The sequence below is a fragment of the Acomys minous genome, assembly GCF_964271855.1.
Source record: "Acomys minous genome assembly, chromosome: 6".
Lineage (NCBI taxonomy): Eukaryota > Metazoa > Chordata > Mammalia > Rodentia > Muridae > Acomys > Acomys minous.
Genome location: NC_140487.1, coordinates 5,664,751 through 5,685,100, shown reverse-complemented (window position 1 = coordinate 5,685,100; position 20,350 = coordinate 5,664,751). Strand labels below are relative to the sequence as shown.

Sequence of the window (20,350 nt, the reverse complement as noted above, 5' to 3'; positions counted from 1 at the left end):
AGTGATAATAAATCATGTTGTATGTGATCAGACAGTGACATTACCAAATATTCTGTAATACTGGCAGATCAGTTACTTACATATATATTTGTGTGATCATATGATATGGCATTAGACATCAATTCCCCCTAAATTTCACATGGTAAAATATGAGCTCATATACATAGACGTAAATGAAGTCCAAATAGTTAATATCTCTACTTGAATTAAATAAGAGTAAAACAACAGAGTACAACCTGGCCAAGCATGTACACATGAACATTTGAGGGCTTTGCACCTCCAAGTTCTGGGTAACCTTTTAAGGGTGAGGGTGGGTCTCATGATGCAGAGTGCTCCCTCCCTACCAGTGGAGGCCGGTGCTTGCGGCTGGGGGGGCTTTGGGGGGGGCAGGGGGAAAGGGAGAGCTGTATCTCACTGAAACTGACATTTATATTCTTCAGTATTAGGTGACTTAGGGTGTGCGTGTGGTCTCCTGATACCAGTGACTCCGGTTACCCCAACTTAGGCTCTGTTGTTCCCTAAAGCTCCAACTCTATACTCTGTGAGAAGCACAAACTGTATCAACACACTGGTAAGTCACTCTGCCACTATCTTTATTTAGATTTTCTTTTAAAGGATGGTGCATTCATTTTCCTTTAAAATCATTTTATCTCTTAAAGATGTCAGAGTAGTTTGTAGATTCTGTAGCCTGAGAGAAAAGTTACATGCTGTTAACCTTGTAGACACACACACTGAAGCCCAAAATACCTTGAAAATAGAACATTATTTTAATTTGAAAAAGATGAAAACAAAAGGTACATAATTCTAAAATGAATATGTGCCTTCCCCCAAAACAAACCCCTCCCTGCTACACACATACAAAACCCCAACCAAATGAACCAAAACAAGAGACTTACCCATTGATTGCTGAACTGGATCATGTGATGGAGGAAAATAAAATAATGATGAAGGAGAACACGGGGAAGAACAAAGAAGTGATGAAAACAGCAATGACAACAGAAAAAGACACAAAATGTCAACGTAAACATATGTCTATGAAATGTAGATTCATTTTCACCCAATCACCACTCGCAACAAAAGCAAAGATGAGGAAAGATGATACTGCTGTTTTGAGCTTAAAGCAAAGCAAAACAAAACAAAAATAAACAAACAAAAAACTAAAAGTAAAATAATGAAATATTTATTAACGTGAACTAGTACTTTATTAAAAGTTAAGTTACGTTTTAATTTATTTTGTGTGTATGTTTGTGTGGGTGGTGGTAGATGCCCTGGCATTGTGTACAGACCAAAGGACAACTTGCAGCATTTTCTCTTCCACTATGTGGGTCCCTACAATTGAACTGAGGTCAGTAGGCTTGGTGCCAAGAACCTTTACCTACCAAGCTGTTTCACTCAGTCCAATAAGGATTAGTGTCTACTTGTTTCTTCAAAAAACAAAAAGTCCTGTGTAAATAAAATCATAGGCTGTATTTTTTTGTGACTTTTTAATGGATGCAAACTCCGAGCCTTCTAAATTTGTATAAACAAAGTAGGGAGGTTTATTTTTTGTTTTTGTTGTTGTTGTTTTTTCTTCAGCTTTCTCATTTGATTGTAACAAGTAAGGTTTATGTAAGTAGTCAACACCAAAATGGTATGAGGGAAATTGAAGGCCACTCGGAAAGTTTTAGCCGTGTTTATATGCAAAAGGAGAAGCTGTTCAGAGCAGAGGAGGGTGCCTCCCCACTGCCCTGCTGCTCCCAGGACTCACCTCCTGGCCTCCATCCAGGGCGCACAGCTTGGTGCTTTGCTTTTTAGCATCAACTAACACGTTAAACATTGTGCACACGGAAGCCGGGATGCGCAAGTCAGTGGTTTTGTTTGCCTTCTGCAGCTTGAGTTCAAATGCAGTTCTTGTTCTAGGTGTTAAAACATGGATTAAGAGTCAAAAATCCTGACATACATCCCACCCGTTTGTAAAAGTGAAACCAACACTACCAGATACTAATATTAGACATGCAATTACAGACTGAGTAGCATGGCAGGGCTAGGGAGCAAGATGTGGGGGTGGGGCCAGGTGGGAGGTTCTTTGCAGGTGTCTATGATTTTTTTTAATAGAAGAAGACAGTTTAAATGTTTTTCACTAGGTGGTATTTGAGTTTTATGCAGCCACTCAAGGTAATACAGACACACAAATGAAGCTTTTGGTCTAATACCATATTGAATGAAAAAAGAAATCATCATTTTACTTATTGCCTAAGTTAAATTCCAAGTAGAAAAACTTCATGTTCTTTTGCATTTAATCAGAAGACACCTTTTATGTTAGAGCAGAACAAAAGAGGAAAAAAAAATAAGAGCTTGGAAAAGTGGAAAATGGTAATAAACCACTGGAAACTGCAATTCTCATTTGTCTTTTAAATTGTCTGTTAAGCATTTGAATTTGCAGGTAAAAACCCATAAAGCAGGTGAGTTAGATTGGTCTCTGTTAAAGAGTCTGACCTACAGGTTTGAGATTTGAGACTCACAGCTGAGTTTTAAAAATTAAATAATCCAAAAAAACACAATCTTGCCATAGAGGGGCATTCACATTATTGTAAGAACCGGACTACCTTGGCGCAATGAGCTCAGTAGGAATTGGTTGTTCCAACTAGTACTTGCCTGCTACTCAGGGTGCACTCCCCACAAATCACAGGCTCATACCAATGCGTCGTAAGTAAAGGCACCAGGGACACATGGTTGGGACACATTAAGTGGTCTGCCACAAACCTAGTAGCATACAATGCTGAGTGTGTAAAAACTGTTTTAAAAATGAAGGCGTATCTGAAAGACCCTGAAGTCTTTAACGTATCTCTGGCTGAGTGGCGAGGAGGGCACGCTGTTATGTGGAGCTGTCTGATGTAGCTAGCATATTGGAGAAGGCAACCTTGGAACTAGGACGGTGCTAGTTGTGGTTGCAGCGTGTCATGCCACTTCCCTGCACACACACCGTACGCAATGCATGAGAACTCAACAGACCGTTTCTATATGTCTCAGGAGATGTTACTTTGGGAATATAAAGTACACTTCTCCCAGAGAGATGTGCTAGGTAGATGTGATTAACATGGTATGGGAGCTAATGATTAGAGACATGGGTGGGGAACCTGAAAACAGCATCATCAGATTAAGGTCACCAATGACACAGGCTCCCAGAATTAAGGTTGGGGAACAGTGGTTCATACTCAGTTCTTCCCTGTGATAATTTGAGTGACAGGTACTCGGTAAAAAGTGGCATTATGGGTGCTGGCACACTAAGCAGCCACTTGAAGCAGACATGTACCTTTTGACACAGGCCTCAATCATATCACTGGCCATTAGTTTAAGTCTTTGCTCTAAGTGGTGGGCAAATTCTTGTTCTGGCCAGTGTAGGTCGAAGACAAACATCTGCAGAGCATCAAGTTTCCAAAACAGATCTTCAGATGTTGTTGAGCCATTGCTAGAAGAAATAGGAAAAATGAGAACAGTATGAACTTCCATTGTTAACAATGTGGAGCATCCATCCACTGATTCTCCTTTTCTGTGCTGTTGGCATCAGTGAAGCATATTCCACGTACGGTCTCTCAATGACCTAGTGCTGTCGGTGGTTAGCTTTCTAACTCTTCCTTTCAACTTCTTAATGAGGTAAAGCAAAAAGAATATAAAAGAAATAAATGCAGTAGTGAGTTTTCACAGAGGACTAAAATGAGCACAGAGACTAAAGCAAATAAATCAGGTTGTGCATATAAGGACAACTATATTAAGCATTCTTTGCCAATTTCTAAGATAATGGTGAATATGTAAAATTATTTTCTCTTATGTTTTGAAAAAGTGTTTTGTACAAGAAAATTTATATGTTCACACCTAGTAGTAGCCTTCCTGTTATCCACTGATCTACTGTATGTAGTCACTGTGGCCTTCTAGCTATATAATATTATATATATTATATAACATATAATGCATAACATATAATTATATATAATATATAATATACATACATATAGTATATAGTCACTGGGGCACACATAAGATGGGTAGGAAAGCAAACCTTTGCTTCCCATTTCAACTGTTCTGTGTTGCTTCTAGCTAGTTAAAATCAACCTTACAAAAATGCTTTAACTCAGAAATGGAACTTGAGGTGCTCTGAAGTTGGAGAAGAACCATGCATTTCGAGCCTTTATGCATGATCGTGAAGGCAGCACTCACTACGGTGATAAAATTACTCCAGGAAACCATATTGTCACACCACGGATAAAGGTGGCTTGCAGAGGAGATTGCACATTACTGGAGCAAGGGATACTACCACTGCTTTCGGGCCTCCCACAGCCCAACACTTCCCATAAGTCAAGTATCCAGGGAAAAGGACAATTGACGTTTAAAAGTGAAATACTCCTACGTTGAACACATCGAGGCTCAAGCGCAAAACCAGAACGAAACAGAAGCAAAAAGGAAAAAAAAAAGTTGAGCACTATCTGATTTATTTATTCTTAGTGTTCTAACAATTGTTCCACATACATCACACTAAATTTATATTCTACTTTGCACAACAAAATGAAAGAAATAAGACCCATTTATCATAAGTGCACACCGGAAACTTTAAAACAAATTATTTTAAACAACTTCATTGTTTAGCTAAATATATCTTAATTAGTGGGCTTTAGAAAAATCATCCCTTGCCCTGGCTAATTAAAAGCTTGGTTTATGCCCTGTACCTTGGCCTCAGTGCCTCAGCTCCATCTCCAATTTAAGTTGCTATTCCCCACCCATTCTGCCAGGAATTTCTCAGAATCTCCTGGTCTAGCCATGTTGTCCTTGGATTTAGGTTCCCAAGGGACCAATCATGACAAAACTGAATAGCACAGACAGAATTTTACTGGCTGATTATTGTCTCTGCACCTTAATGTGTGCTGAATGCAGCATCAAAAGAGACCTGACGAGGCTGTACTGACTCTACTGTGGAAAATGTGCAGTGCAATGCCCTCTTTACACATAGTATACATACAAGGAAGACAAGAGAAGAATAAAAGGCCACATAGCATACATACAAGGAAGACAAGAGAAGAATAAAAGGCCAGGCAATCTCCCCTCGGATATCCATAGGGTTCAGTTAGAAGATCTGTGCTTACAGAGTGTACTTGGAAAGAGGCAGATGTACTTTATAAATTTTGGAGGAGTGGAAGATTAGAAAGGTGCATGCTTTATCAATACGCCACCAACAAAAATTATCATCAAAACGAAAAAGAAATCTCATAGTCAAGGCAAAAAAGCATTAAAAATTTTCTTATACAAAATGTGTTATATCTTTATAGAGACATGAATATGCTTTTCTTCTGCTTGATGCTACATTAAAAACAGAGACAATGAATGTGCTTAATTGGGAATTTAATTGGTATAGTAAGTGTTTGTTATAATTAAATAGATGAAAAAATATAAATAGGTCTTCTCTGGAGTTGGTAGAGATAACCTGCAATTTATTCTGAGACTTTTCATTTAAAATTATTTCTAATCAGTGACTTATTCCTAAAAATATTACTTATAGATCAGATAATTGAAATGTGAGTAGTGGACCCTGATATGATTCCTTAAGTCGATAGAAATGTATCTCAGTGACATTCATCTGTAAACTAATGGCCATCATCTGTAAACTAATGACAATCATCTGTAAACTAATGACTATCATCTGTACTGCCACGTCTTCCCAAGTGATAAGTATATACAGAGGTGGGGTCTCTCGGGGGTTGGATGAAGGTGACATCTGGATTGGCAGGCCACAGAGGATTCTGGGGAAGATCCCATGGAGGTAAACCCCGTCACCAAGCTGGGCTGTCTGGTCAAGGACATGAAGATCAAATCCCTGGAGGTGCTTTCCCTATTCTCGCTGCCTATTAGGGAATCTGAGATTCTTGACTTTTTCCTGGGAGCATCCCTAAAGGATGAGGTTCTAAAGATCATGTCAGTGCAGAAGCAGACACAGCCAGGCCAGAGGACCAGGTTCACGGCTTTTGTCGCTACCGGGGACTATAATGGTCACACTGGTCTTGGTGTGAAGTGTTCCAAGGAAGCTACTGCCATCCAAGGGGGCATCATCCTGGCCAAGCTTCCCATCGTCTCTGTGTGGAGAGGCCACTGGGGGAACAATACTAGGAAGTCCCACGCTGTTTCATGCAGGTAACAGGCTGCTGGTGCGTCTCTTTCCTGCCCCAGAGACAGTATCATTTGTATATGTCCCTGTGCCCAAGAAGCTACTGATAATGGCCAGTGTTGATGACTGCTACACATCAGCCAGGGGCTGCAATGCCACTCAGGGCAACTTTGTCAAGGCCACCTTTGATGTCCAAGACCTATAGTTATCTGACCCCTGACTTCTGGAAACTGACTGTGTTTACCACATCTTCTTTTCAGGAATTCACTGACCATCTTTTGAAAACCCACAACAGAGTCTCCATACAGAGGACCCAGCCTTCAGCTGTGGCTACCACATAAGTGTTTGTATACAAGAATAATAAAGTGAATTAAGTCTGTAAAGGAAAAATTAGGAGGATCTCACAGCATGCTATGAATGTTACTAGGTAAGAATACATTTTCAAACCCATGGTTATACATAGATACATGTATATCTTTATTTGTTTTATTTATTTATGTATGTGGTATTGGGATCACACCTAGGGTCTGACATAAGTGGCTTTCTCTCTTATTGACCTATAACCCTAGTCTAGTTGCTCAACATACTTTTCACTCTATCAGTAGTCAAATCTTTAACTTCAATAAAAAATAAAAATATTTTTGTTACTCAATGTTTTATAACAAAACATCAAAAACCAAATTATACAGCAGGAAAATGAATATAAACGGAGGCCATTGTGCTAGGTGAAGTAATCTAGGCTCAGGAAGACAAGTGTCACATGGTTTTGCCAATACTCTGGGGTTTTACTTAAAAATACAAAAAAACAAAAACAAATACAAAAACCAAAAACAACAACAACAACAACAAAAACAAACCCTGAAAGCAGAAGGGGGAGCTATTTGGGGACAGGAAGAGGACCACTGGGAGAGCCGGGGACAAGAAGGGTAGGGGAAATGAACCAGAGCAGGATACATGGTAAACACGTGTGAGTCCTTCATAATGAAACCCATCATCTTGTACAATAAACATACCAGTTTAAAATGCAGACTGCAATAACATGATAACATTATTAATAATCATGGTCACTATGACAACAAAGAACCTAATGATCATGGTGATCAACCTGTAAAACATGTATTTTATTTGCCGAGAACAACAAAGGCATCAGCACCCACTTGTCATGACTCCTGTCTTTAGGTTTATATCACCTCAGTAAAAAGTTCCAACAAGAAAAGTTTCAGGTTTCACTCAGATCCATAAGCTAAGAGAAGAGCAAAATGGAAACTAAATTATACAGGATCATGTTTACAACACAGTCCTAGTGAAGTGTAGAGGGAGAAGGAGGAAGAAGAGAAGTCAACTTGTGCCAAAATAGAGACCAAAATTAGGACTCTCGAACTGTTCCTTATATCATATGGGTTATTTCTGAGCATACACAGAAACACTCTATATGTTTGAAAAAAAAAAGAGGCTGATATGAAAGTTCATATTCCTATAATGTTGCCAGTCCAATAATGATGCCTAACTTTGGAGAATGCCTACCAAAAGTTTCCACAAGTTATTGCTGTCTTTCCTGATCTTTTCCTGTTTATCTTCTTGCCTGTATATATATGACTGAGAATAGATTTTATGGTTGGTGGTAGGCAGAGAGAAAGATAGCGAAGTTTTTGAGTAGTCAGTTCTCTGGAAGCAGAATAAAGGGAAGAACGTGAAGGGTTCCAAGGTCCAAAGACTCTGGGTCAAATTCTGCCTAACACTTACTATGAGATTCTGAGCAATTTTTTTCTTTTCTTTTTTTTAAAAAATATTTATTTATAATGTATGTTCGGCCTGCATGTATGCCTAGAAACCATAAGAGGGCACCGAATCTCATTATAGATGGTTAATCGAGCCACCATGTGGTTGCTGGGAATTGAACTCAGGACCTTGGGAAGAGCAGCCAGTGCTCTAAACCTTTGAGCCATCTCTCCAGCCCTTCTTTTGTTAATTTACTTGTGAATGGCATTTCCTTAACTGTGAAGTAGAGACAGTGACACTTACCTTACAGAGTTCTTATAAGGATAAAATAAGAGAAGTTGGCAGTGTACCTAGAACACAGGAAATTCTGAATACACAGATAAATTCTCAGAAAATTTTAGCTAATGTTTGTGCTAATTGATTTAGTGTGAGGTCCTGGGCAAAAGACTTTACTGTGTTTTTACATTTGTAAACTAAGTACATAACTTCATTAGATTTCTATAACGGTCTGAGTTTTTAAGAGGGAAACTATAAATAATAATGATGAAATTGCTAGCAACAATGATAGCACAGAGTAGTAATTACCACTTATTGGACACCTAGCATGTTCCAATAGTAGTAATTTTTTATAGAAAGCTTAGGATGAACCAGACACTTTTATACACCGTTTCTGCCTCTCGCCTACAAAACTATCTATAAATTAGGAATCAACCATTTTTGAGTTGAGGAAAGTGAGGCTAAGAAAGATTTATGATTTATAAGCTAAGGTGTAAGAGCCCCTTTTAAGAGCCCCTTTCCCTAACGAGAGTTAGTTAGTCTGCAGTCGGCAGGCTCACCGCAACGTGGAGTAAGTAATGGTATCAGGACTGTCTTAACATTGCAAGGTGTGTCTACTGACTCAGGGAAGGTGCAACAGAAGAGGGTTGTGAGAAGTCAGGGACAGCTGCTTCGCCGCAAGGCCCAGTCCTGGCTCTTTAATGTTAAGACTATGATAATAAAGAGAACATGATGATGTAATTGGAGTCCTCTCCTGATGGTTTTCCTCATGTACAATGTCAATGGTGTGGGCAGTAAGAAAGCTGAACTTACCACGATTGTCAACTCAGGATTGTACTACTTAGGGGTAGATTCTACAACCTAGGGTTTAAAAAAAATGACATCTGCCACACAGAATAAATATAAGCAACACAAAACCCGTGTGATTTTGTCTTTCAGCCTCTATCATTTACAATCAATAGCTAAGCTCAGCTCAATAGCTTAAAAACAAAACAAAACAAAAAAACCAAAACTCAAATGAACAAAGCCAAAGACAGTACTCCTTAGTCAACAATGATAAATGCCATGCACTCGGAACACGTCTGCACAGAACACAGCCAAGGCCATGCGCCAGCTAACACATCACCAGGAAATAAGTGAGGGATACACACGTGGACTCATATAAAGAAGCCATCCACGGAGGAGTAGAAAAGCTAGGAATCTGTGGAAGATTAAGAGGCAGACTTGGAACTTTTGGAAGAGCTACATTGGGAAGACTGTTGGCGATATTCCTGTAAAGAAACAAACAGCATGGAAGGGACCACCATAAGCAAGAACCACAGATGGCTGTAGGAAAAGTCATAAGGTCAGGACTGACACAGGTGCTTTGTTGACAGTAGGGTACCTACTTGACAGGCTGCCATGTCTCCTGCTCAAAACCTCTGTGAATTGACTGGGCGATGGCCGACTCCATCAGGTCAACGTAGCGGACAACCAAGGGCACAAAGATCTCTTGCAAGTGTTTGTGAAATTTTCCATTACACAAAAGTGCTGAAACAGGCAAGCAGAAATAGTGTTTGTCAGAGGGCTAATAATATCAGGTACTTGGGGAAAGAACAGTTGGGAATTTATTTTTTCCTCTAAAAGAGTTTCACATGGTAAAACTGATAGGATAGAGATAATGGATTTTTCTCTTTAAATTGAATTTCATACGGAAATTACCTCAAAAATATAGTTAGTCTTACATATATGCCAGTCCGAACAAAAGTAGATTACATTTCTGCAAAATGTTCTGAGCAGGTGGTATGTTTCTACTTCCTAAGAGATTTGACACATAGGCACATGACCACTGACTGTAAATTCCAGGGAGCTGCTGCCTCCACAGAAGGTCCTGACACATGTAAATGCAGCAATTAAGCAAAGTCAGAATCCCCTAGCGAGGCTGTGTATCACGGAAGGGAACGCTAAACCTGTTCAATTGTATGAGGTAAGTTTGATTATATTGAAGACCTACACTTCGGAATCCGGTTAGGAGGAGGCTGTGACCCTGGGAATATCTATTCCAGCTCATGATTTTTTTGTTATTGTTATTTTGAGGTTTGTTTTTGAGTGTCCAGTTTAGCTCATCACTTTTTAAAAAAAGATTTATTTATTTATTGTGTATACAGATCTCGTTATAGATGGCTGTGAGCCAACACGTGGTTGCTGGGAATTGAACTCATGACTTTTGGAAGAGCAGTCAGTGCTTTTAACCTGTGAGCCATCTCTCCATCCCTAGCTCGTTACTTTTTTGTGTTTTGGGTGGTCCTGGGGGTGGAACCCAGGGCTTGCAGCACCTTAGGTAAGTGCTCTACCACTGACCTACACTTCCAGCTCTAATACCTCGGTATTTAAAAGCGGCACACTGCATTCATTTTATCTTCCGGTTTCTCTTGAGTGTGATGAGTTAAGATTCGGAATACCCTTTGTAGAGCGACTGTTTACGTCCTAAGATTGTGTAAGTCACTTAGAAGAGCGAAGAGGGGCGCTAGTGACATTCTGTTGGACCTTGCTAAGCCTGCTGGACAGAGTATCTATCTGGAGATAGAGGTTTTCTCAAGATAGATCACAGTTGCACTAAAACACAGGTCACAGTATGAGGCTAAGCTGCACACAGAAAGAGCAGGTTCTGCAGGAAAATACCAAGCAATGCTAACGACGACTGAAGGATCTTTTATTTCTTTTGATTAACCTTAGATATAGACTGTAAGTGTTTTTCAAATGGAAATACCCTGAAACACATTTAGGCATGCTTTATGTCTTCAAAATGAAAATGTGCTCATAAGAAATATAGTCAGTGGTCAGGAAGGGGATATCTGAAGAGATGAGATGAAATTCAGATTTAATCTACGTATCAGAAAAGTTCCCTGTGGGAGTTCAGTGGTAGTAGTGGTGGGGTTGCCACAGGTGGAGGAAACAGCTAGCATAAAACTTTTCAAGGAGACTGAGCTGTCCTGTAAAGGACAGGAGGGAGTAGCTTTGGGGGTATCGAGGTTCTAGGGCATGGTGTGTGTAGGGGTTGTTGGGCACAATGGCACATGTCGTTACTTGTCAGTGAGGAGTGCCGTGGCCCTGTATTTCTGGTTGCTGTATGAAAATAGAAGTTATTAAGAGGAGAGAAGAGGAGGCCAGCGACAAGCTCTGGGTAACGGTGACGGCAACTTTGATTAAGGTTGCAGAAGTGGAAGATGTTAAAAAGTAATCTCTCAACAATTTCACTCACTTTAATGGTTTTGAGTATCTGCACATGTTGAGCATTAACAAGTGTAAGCTTTAGCGACGCCAACAGTCTTGTCATATACACGTGCCTCTCACATTATCTTCGTTATAAATAAATCAACAGGAGCCTCAAGGTTTTAAGACTTTGACAAAGCACGTGACATTCACTAACATGGCATGTACAGGGAATGCTCTCAGTGTACGTCTGTGACTCTTAAGTTCATCAGAGAAACATGTCCTGTGAAAGTAGAGTAAAAAGTAAAGCTAGGTCCAGGATACGCTATACTGATTTTTTTCTAGCTCCCATATGGCTTAAGTCTTTCTTTGCAGCTAGAACAAACAAACAAACAAACAAACAAAATAAAACAAAACAACTCCACCCCAAAACCAATCTTTTCTTGGTTACAGTGCTTGTCGCATGGACATGAGGACATGATCTTTGCACTTATGTGAACAGCTGGGCACAGTGGCACACATTTGTAAACCCAGTGTTCCGAGGCAGAGAAGAGGGTATCTCATGGGCTTGCCTGGCTGCTCAGTCTAAATCCAGGAGCTCCAGGTTCAGTAGGAGAAACTGTCTCTGAAGAATAAGGTCACAGCAATAGAGGAGACACACGACTGTGATTTCTGTGGGTGCAGAGACATACATACTAAAGAAATCTTTCCTTGCTAATTAATCTGTTGGCAAGAAGGCTTCTTATTCAAGGACAAATGTCTTATTGAGAAGACCAATGTTGTCTTAATGATGTTTTCATTAGTGCATGGAAGAAAAGTTCTTCATTTATTCCCAGAGACTCAAGTAACAGGACTAGAAGGCATTGTATAAAGTGGAATTCAGTTACCCTTTAACCAAATGTCACCTAAATAAGGATGCTAGGCTTTAAGGGTAGTATGTTCTCACCTGAAATATCAAGCTCACTATGACAGCCCAACTAAGAAATGTAATGAAATCGTATTGGTTGAATCTTTGCTTAGGATCTCTCCTTCTCCTCTATATTAGTATTTTTGGAGTGTCAAACACTGTGTTAAGTTGTATTGAGCATTCTGTCATTTAACTGTCACAAAAAAATCTAGAACGAAAGAAAGAATTTTCCAAAATTATTAATAAAGAAAGCTAAAGTTTAGAGATATTAGGACACCTAAGGTCATTAAGTCATTTGGCAGTGGAACCAGGCTTTGACACCAAAGCAGCATGTTAGCCTCTATATTATAAGATCACCATTCCTTTATCTAGGCTACCTTAAATTACTGCCTATTTGTCCATCCAGGCCTCCACCTGTCAACTTTCTACCAGCACATTAATATCTTTTAAGACCTAGAAACATAGGGAAAACTTTTTTAAAAACTGTAGGCTGAGAATATTACCTTTTTAAAAACCTGATAATTTTACATTGCTATACAGCAAGACTGTATGGCCAAACTTTAGTTCATATGGTGCAGCATTAAAAAGGAAAGAAAGAAGGAAAAAAGGGAGGAAGGAAGGAAGGAAGAAAGGAAGGGAGGAAGGAAGGAAGAAAGGAAGGGAGGAAGGGAGGAAGGGAGGAAGGAAGGGACCTCTATGGTCTTCATCTTGTGCATCTTAACCACTGTCACCATTTTACTGTACCAAGATCCCTAAAATTATTCCAACTACAAATGGCCCACAGGGCCGGGCATGGTGATGCACACCTTTATTCCCAGTACTCGGGAGGCAGAGGCAGGTGGATCACTCTGAGTTCAAGGCCAGCCTGGTCTACAAAGCGAGTCTAGGACAGCCAAGGCTACACAGAGCGACCTTGTTTCGAAAAACAACAACAAACAAACAAACAACAAAAATGAGCCCACAACCCTTCAAGTCAGAAACTACTTTACAGAGAGGCGGGTGCCCCAGCAGTGAAGTCACAGCTTAATGGAAGGCGGAGGTATAATATATTTCAATCCCATGTTGTTTCTAAATGTTGCAATGATTGACTCCAAGATTAAGCAGTGGTTGACTCAAAGGTACTCCTAGCAAGTGTTTAAATATATTTGGAAAGTACTAGATCGACTGTCTTGTCTGCTTTGATTGGTGTTATTTGTTATTTTATTATTTTTCTTCTTCTTCTTTTTTTTTTTAAAGAGAGAGAAATAACTTGAGGGTGAGTGGGCAGGAGGTGAAGAGGATCTGGTAGGATGTGGGGGAGGGCAAGACTATGATAACAATTGTATAAAATAATTAACAAATTAAAATGTATTAAAATAAACAAAACTATTACATTAAATTCCCTAACTAGGTATTTCTACTTTAGAGTAAAAGTAGAGATTTCATTTTTTTTTCTTTTTTTCTTTTCATTTCTTTATTCATATATTGTTTGATAGTTTTATATGAGTATATAATGAATTTATTACTTTCTCTCTCATAACATCTCTCATCTCCCTTTCTTTATATATTCTTTTTTTATCTTTATTTATTTATTTTTTATTTATTTATTTATTTTTATTTTTATTTTTCTCTCCTTTATTAATTTATTCTTGTTACATCTCAATGGTTATCCCATCCCTTGTATCCTCCCATTCTTCCCTCCCTCCCATTTTCCCCTTATTCCCCTCCCCTATGACTGTTCCTGAGGGGGATTACCTCCCCCTGTATATGTTCATAGGGTATCAAGTCTTTTCTTGGTAGCCTGCTGTCCTTCCTCTGAGTGCCACCAGGTCTCCCCCTCCAGGGGACATGGTCAAATGTGAGGCATCAGAGTATGTGAGAAAGTAATATCCCACTCTCCACTCTACTGTGGAGAGTGTTCTGTCCATTGTCTAGATCTGGGTAGGGGTTTAAGGTTTACAGCCTGTATTGTCCTTGGCTGGTGCCTTAGTTTGAGTGGGACCCCTGAGCCCAAATCTGCCTATCATAATGTTCTACTTGTAGGTTTCTAGGACCCTCTGGATCCTTCTACTTTGCCATTCTCCCATGCTTCTCTCATCTAGAGTCCCAATAGAATGTCCTCCCCTCTGTCTCAGTTTCCTGGTAAGTGAAGGCTTTCGTGGGACATGCCCCTTGGGCTAATATGTAGATATAAGTGAGTATATACCATTTGAGTCTTTCTGCTTCTGGGTTAACTCACTCATTATGATCATTTCTAGCTCAATCCATTTATCCACAAATTTTGGGAATTCCTTGTTTTTAATAGCTGAATAGTATTCCATAGTGTATAATATGTACCACAGTTTCTTTATCCATTCTTCTATTGAGGGACACTTAGGCTGTTTCCATGTTCTGGCTATTATGAATAAGGCTGCTATGAACATGGTATCACAGAAGTGGGTACCACAAGCCTTTCCTTCACTCCGTACATCCAACCAGCAACTAAGACCTGTGCATCTTCTGGCCCTCATGCCTTTGCATTAGGTCTCTCCTCTCCTTATAACCACTTTGGCTACTTGTCTACTCTTCTGTCATGGCTCATAGTCATTTCCTTATTGGCCTTTGGGCTCCTGGTTTTTCTCTTGGACAGCTCACCTCCTCAAACTGTCAGAGGGGTTTGCAAAAAATATAAAATTAACAACTTACTCCCCCTATCGGAATACAATCCTATGTGCTACTCCAATGAACTAGAAACCCCCAGCAAGGCATAAAGGACCTCACTGATCTGTCCTCCCGTGACCTCTCTAGCCCACTCTTGCTTCTTGTGTCTCATATGTCCTATGACATATTCTGATAATTTTCATGAGCTACTCAAATCCTCATCTCTTTTCACAGATATTTTACTCTGCCTCTTCTTTCTTGACCAGTTAGTGGCTTTGGATGTTTATTCTTTAATCCTGTTGGTTGATGTTGTCTCTCCTTCCCCTTTCCTATGACAGCCCTTGTCTTTGAGGTGGGGATCACGGTTGTTCTCTCAGTATTGAGCTGAGGCCTGGCTTACAGTAAGTGTTTAGGTGTTTGATGTATGAGTGACAATATGGATACAGGATTGAGCTACGGTATCTTCTCTTGTGAGACTGTATTGAATGACAGCTATATAACCAATTGAGGCCTGGATAGCCCCACATAAAATATGTTAGTAGAGGATACTGTTATGATAAATTCTATTACTGATCCATAAATCCAAGATCTGGCTGCTAAAATTTCTACTGGGTATGAAGATCTCTTATTTTAATAAATACGGCATGAGGATACATTTTTTTCTGATCAGTTATTACTACTAGCAATGTGATCATTTCATGCATAATTTTGAGAAAATAGAGATTAGCTATATTTATGAATTTTATAAATAATGTATTTTGGCTAGAAGTTTGCTCCAATTTCAGCTTAGACTTGCCTTTAATTTTTTGGTAGTGCTGAGGACTGAATCCATGGTCTAGGCACTTGCTTTACAATGTAATATATATCTTGCATTCCTTTTTTATTTTTTTTAAAGCCATGTTTGAGAAATCAAGAAAAACTGACAGGATTATTTGCAATTAGACAGAAATAAAAGCATAGAGAGGTGGGGTGGGCAGGAAAGGGAGGGAGAGGCAGAGGAGAAATAGACAGCACGCGTACTGTGGGAAGGAAGAAGGGAGAAGCAGAGGAGAAACAGGGAGAGCGTAGAATGAGGGAAGGCAGAGCTACAGAAATCCGCACCTGTCTGTCAATGTGTGCTCTCTCCTGCTTGCCCATATGCCAGCTTTCATCCTACTTCTGTCAGACAAAAGCCCCTCTCAGAGGTAGCCCAAGGCATCAAGAGTCTTCTCCCTGTTATAATTTGCTGCTGTCACCTGACTAACTCGTGGCTTTGCAAGGCACCTCCAAAACACTGCATTGCAAAAGGGTACGTTTTCAACCTGGTTTTATCCAATAAGATTTCCATCTTTCTTATCTGTCTTACTGTATAGCACCAGCTTATAGGTCTGGCACCATACACGCTGACCAAGCTGGCCTCGAACTCATGGCAGCGTGCCTGGGGCACTTCTCCCCAGGGTCACAATTGTTTCTGATATTGAACTCCAGATGTGGCATTGCAATGGATTACCCTCGAGTCTTAAAAAAAATGGCTACAAAAACTTAAGTGGAGGTTCAGCTCTGATTCTGCTGATCAAAATTGCTCTTTTTTCCCCAAAGATTCCATGTGCCCAAATATCACTTTGCTTGAGAATGGCGGAACATCCATGATATGAATCCTTATAGAAAAAGTAGAAATGACAGAAAAGAAGCAAAAGGCTTAAAGGAAAGCAAAACTCACTATACAGAGGGCCTAATTAGTTTAAATATCTCCAATAATTAATACATAAAAAGTACTTGACATAGGCTTCTAATAGTAATAATTTCTACACACTTTAAACTATGATCCAATTAATAAGGATTACTGAGACAATGATTACTAGGTAAAATGAATAGCAAATGAAAGCATTCATGAATTGTTTTCAGTGTAAACATATGCTGCTCTCTCTTGAACTATTTAATCTACTTTTCTGTTTCTGTCCCGCCTCCCAATTAGTTAGCATTAGTAGATTACTGGTCAGAATGATTATCCTGCCTCAAATTCTAATTATGTATTTTATACGTAAAAGAGTGATTCGTGGCTGGCAAAACAGAGCAAACGCCACCAACCACAAGGCAAACCAACGGACTTTGCTGTGAGACAATTAGTCACGGGAATACAGACTCTATCAACACATAGCAAGGCAAGAGCAGTAGACTAATATATAAAACTAATAGTCAACCTCATGCTGATAAATACACAAAGCAAAGACAAACAGCATAGGGAACCTGAGTCAGGATTTTAGGAGGAAAGTCATGAGACTTGTGGTTCAAAGCAGCATTGTGAAAAAGGAAAACACAAAATCAAACAAAGACCTTGGAGACCTCGCAGTAGCAACCAGTCAAGAGCCTTGCACAGTAAATGCGCAGCCAGTAAAGGCCTTCCTGCATATACCTTCTAATGCAAGCTTGAAAGCAATTTATGTAGAAAACACAGTGGATTTCATTAATCATTCATTTACATTTTAATACATTTATTTACTTACGAGTGTGTGTGTGTGTGTGTGTGTGTGTGTGTGTGTGTATGTGTGTGTGTGTATGTGTGTGTATGTATGTGTGTGTGTGTGTATGTGTGTGTGTGTGTATGTGTGTGTATGTGTGTGTGTGTGTGTGTGTATGTGTGTGTGTGTATGTGTGTGTGTGTATGTGTGTGTGTGTGTATGTGTGTGTGTGTGTATGTGTGTGTGTGTATGTGTGTGTGTATGTGTGTGTGTATGTGTGTGTGTGTATGTGTGTATGTGTATGTGTGTGTGTATGTGTGTGTGTGTGTATGTGTGTGTGTGTATGTGTGTGTGTATGTGTGTGTGTGTATGTGTGTGTGTGTGTATGTGTGTGTGTGTGTGTGTATGTGTGTGTGTGTATGTGTGTGTGTGTGTGTGTGTATAAGATGCTAGCATGTTGGAACCAAGTCTTTCCTTCTATCATGTGAGTCCTGAGAATTGAACAGCGCCTTTACTCACTGAGCCATCTTGCCAGCCTCAATCAGTTCAAATTTTGAAAAGTAATTTTATATAGTTTGCTAATATTTAACTCATATCCTATCTACCAGAGTATGTTCCAAAAACCACACTGAAGTCTTCTTCACTCGTTAAAAGACAAGCAGACATATGTATACTCATAATGTCCTCACAAAGAGCAACTCAGATACCACAGTGTTTCTTACTTTTGGAACAAGAAAGGAAAATATATCTATTGTTTAGACAGATAGAAACAATCAATATAATGAAAAGTCTATATTGAAAACTTTCAGAGGCCAGAACAGAGACTGAGCTGTATATCTCATAACCATTGGTCATTATGTTAATAGCATAGAAATGTCCCTATTTATTAGTAGAACTCATGCTTCTGAAAGATAGGACTTAGCTCTTACTTAGCCACATATTTTGTTTCGTATGGGTTTTATTCGGGCAAAACTCAGTATGAATTTTCACCAAAGCTCGGAGCAACCATGCCTCATGACCCAGCAGTTCCCAGGCTGGCTTCATGAGATCATGTTAGGTCAAAGACCGAGGTGGCTGCTATGGCTCTCAAACATCTGTAGTCATGTGCAGTCCGCGATAGCGGCTCCACTCAGCGGAGCAAGTGCGTGTGGCTGTGGCGTGATCGCTGTCAGTCAAGCCTGGAGGTTTTGAGTTTCAGAAGCAGAATGTCTAGATGCTTCTGTAAATCTGCTGTGAGGGACACCCGCACCCATCAGGGCAAGTGGTTATCTTTAAGCAAGCAAACCCTAAGTAAAGAGAATACAGATTGAAATTGTTTTTCAAACGTCTACATGATTTACAGAAACTAGAGTTGTTCTGTGGAATTCCATTGAGGGACAATGCCTCCGTCTACTGCTTTTATAACTCTTTCATTATGCTTTTGAGGAGAACAAATTCTTTGAATAATTTAAAATGTAATCATCTCTAGGGGTCAGCGTTAAACACATTTTCCTGTCGGGTGGTCCTTGTTATCATTTGTAGAGTAGCTATCTCTAACACTGCTGGCACACATCCTCAGTATAACACAGAATTTGTACCTTTTTCTGCATTGTTCCCTGTGTATGTACATACAAATATCTCTCTAAATGCTGCTTCGTGTACTTCAGACACACGGCTCATTTAGCCCCGGGGGTGGAATAACATGCAGGTGTCAGTCCTTCATATTTCAAAGCTTGAAGATTAACCTAATATACAATATGGTGACCTAACAGTTCTTCATTTGAAAGAAATCTGAAAAATAATCTGTGGTGCAGCCTAAGTGTGAGAGTAGCCCAGCGGGATTCCCACCTCTTCATTTCTTAATGAGTTTTTTGATAATGAGAGGTGACTTTGCCAGTCACTCTGGGCTCTATTATGGCTAATTTGACTCCTCTTCACTCTCCTTGTTAATTATTAACACTAGCCTTTTTATCCTCATGAGACCACATTCCAATTTTTCCCTTTTTCGATTTTTATGAGCCCATCTTTATGGAGGTGAAAGTCTTGGGGAACAGGTTTTCACTTAGCGTAGAGCCCGGACATTTATTATTCCTTTAGGCGGAGACGCTGTGACATTGATTACATAAGCACGGGTGTTCCCCGTGCTGGCTTTAATGTGCTAGCAATGTGAAAAGGCTGTTAATTAAGGAAGAAGCACCGTGGTATTTTTCACTTGGGAATCATTTCCCCATAGAATGGTCATTTGCCACTTGCTAGCATATCCACAGATTAAAAGGTGACTAGCTGCAAGGGCCTGCCTTTCAGGAGTGTGGAAAGTAATGATCTGTGCCATTTGCAGATGGCTTTCATTTCTCAGGAGCGGTCACTGGCTCCATCTATTCTCCACGGGACAATTGTGGAAAACACTATGCAAGACTAGAATCTATTTGTAGTTGCTTTGTAGTCTTTTGGTTATCATTTGGCTAACATGTTAATTGCTTCATTATGAAAACATTTTCCCTTCAACTTCTAACACAACTCTCTTTCAAAAGTGTTTCCTCAGATACCTCTTAAAGTAACGGCCCATTTAATTATCTCTAGTTGGGGGAGCAGATGGGGTTCACAGAAGCAGCATGGAAGGCAACTAGGGGCTCAGTTTTTTGGCCAGGAACGGAGCCCAAGGTTGTTTACCTCAGCAGCCCTGCTCTGGGAATCATCGGTGGGTGAGGCCATGAGGGTGGGAGGGTGGGGACAGTTGCTAAAGGCGAGATGCACCTGGCACTCTTCCCTGGAGGAAAACCCATTTCATCTCCAAGTGTTCTCAGAGCTCCAGTGTGCTCTAATCATTGCTGACTGCAAGGGAAGACATGGAACTCAGACATGATGTTTTCTTTTTCCTCCTTAAAAGAGAAACTGAGCTTGAGGTCTTTGCTTCCTTTCACCACTAATTTCCCCTGGAAATCTTTGTCACAGATGCTTCTTAACATGTATGCTAAGATAGCTTATTCCTTTATCTAACTCCTTTCTGTATCTGGTAACCACTACTATCCTTCTGTCCTTCTAACTCAGTGTCCTATAAGCATTTTCTTAGTTAAAAATCAAAAGCTTAAG

At 39.8% G+C, this 20,350-nt stretch overlaps 1 protein-coding gene across 23 annotated transcripts in view; it reads right to left on the bottom strand.

The window, feature by feature from the left end:
* CADPS2 (calcium dependent secretion activator 2) overlaps positions 1 to 20,350 on the bottom strand; it is a 506,252-nt gene that overhangs the window by 54,688 nt on the left and 431,214 nt on the right. For 10 of the 23 annotated variants that reach the window (XM_084784337.1, XM_084784356.1, XM_084784338.1 and 7 more), the window contains 5 exons: positions 9,514 to 9,655; positions 9,277 to 9,396; positions 3,293 to 3,448; positions 1,748 to 1,895; positions 897 to 911 (listed from right to left, as the gene is read on the bottom strand). In XM_084784337.1, coding sequence (XP_084640463.1) covers positions 897 to 911; positions 1,748 to 1,895; positions 3,293 to 3,448; positions 9,277 to 9,396; positions 9,514 to 9,655 — 581 coding nt within the window. The remainder of the gene's footprint in view (positions 1 to 896; positions 912 to 1,747; positions 1,896 to 3,292; positions 3,449 to 9,276; positions 9,397 to 9,513; positions 9,656 to 20,350) is intronic. The other 13 variants (XM_084784353.1, XM_084784359.1, XM_084784351.1 and 10 more) reach the window with 3 other exon arrangements.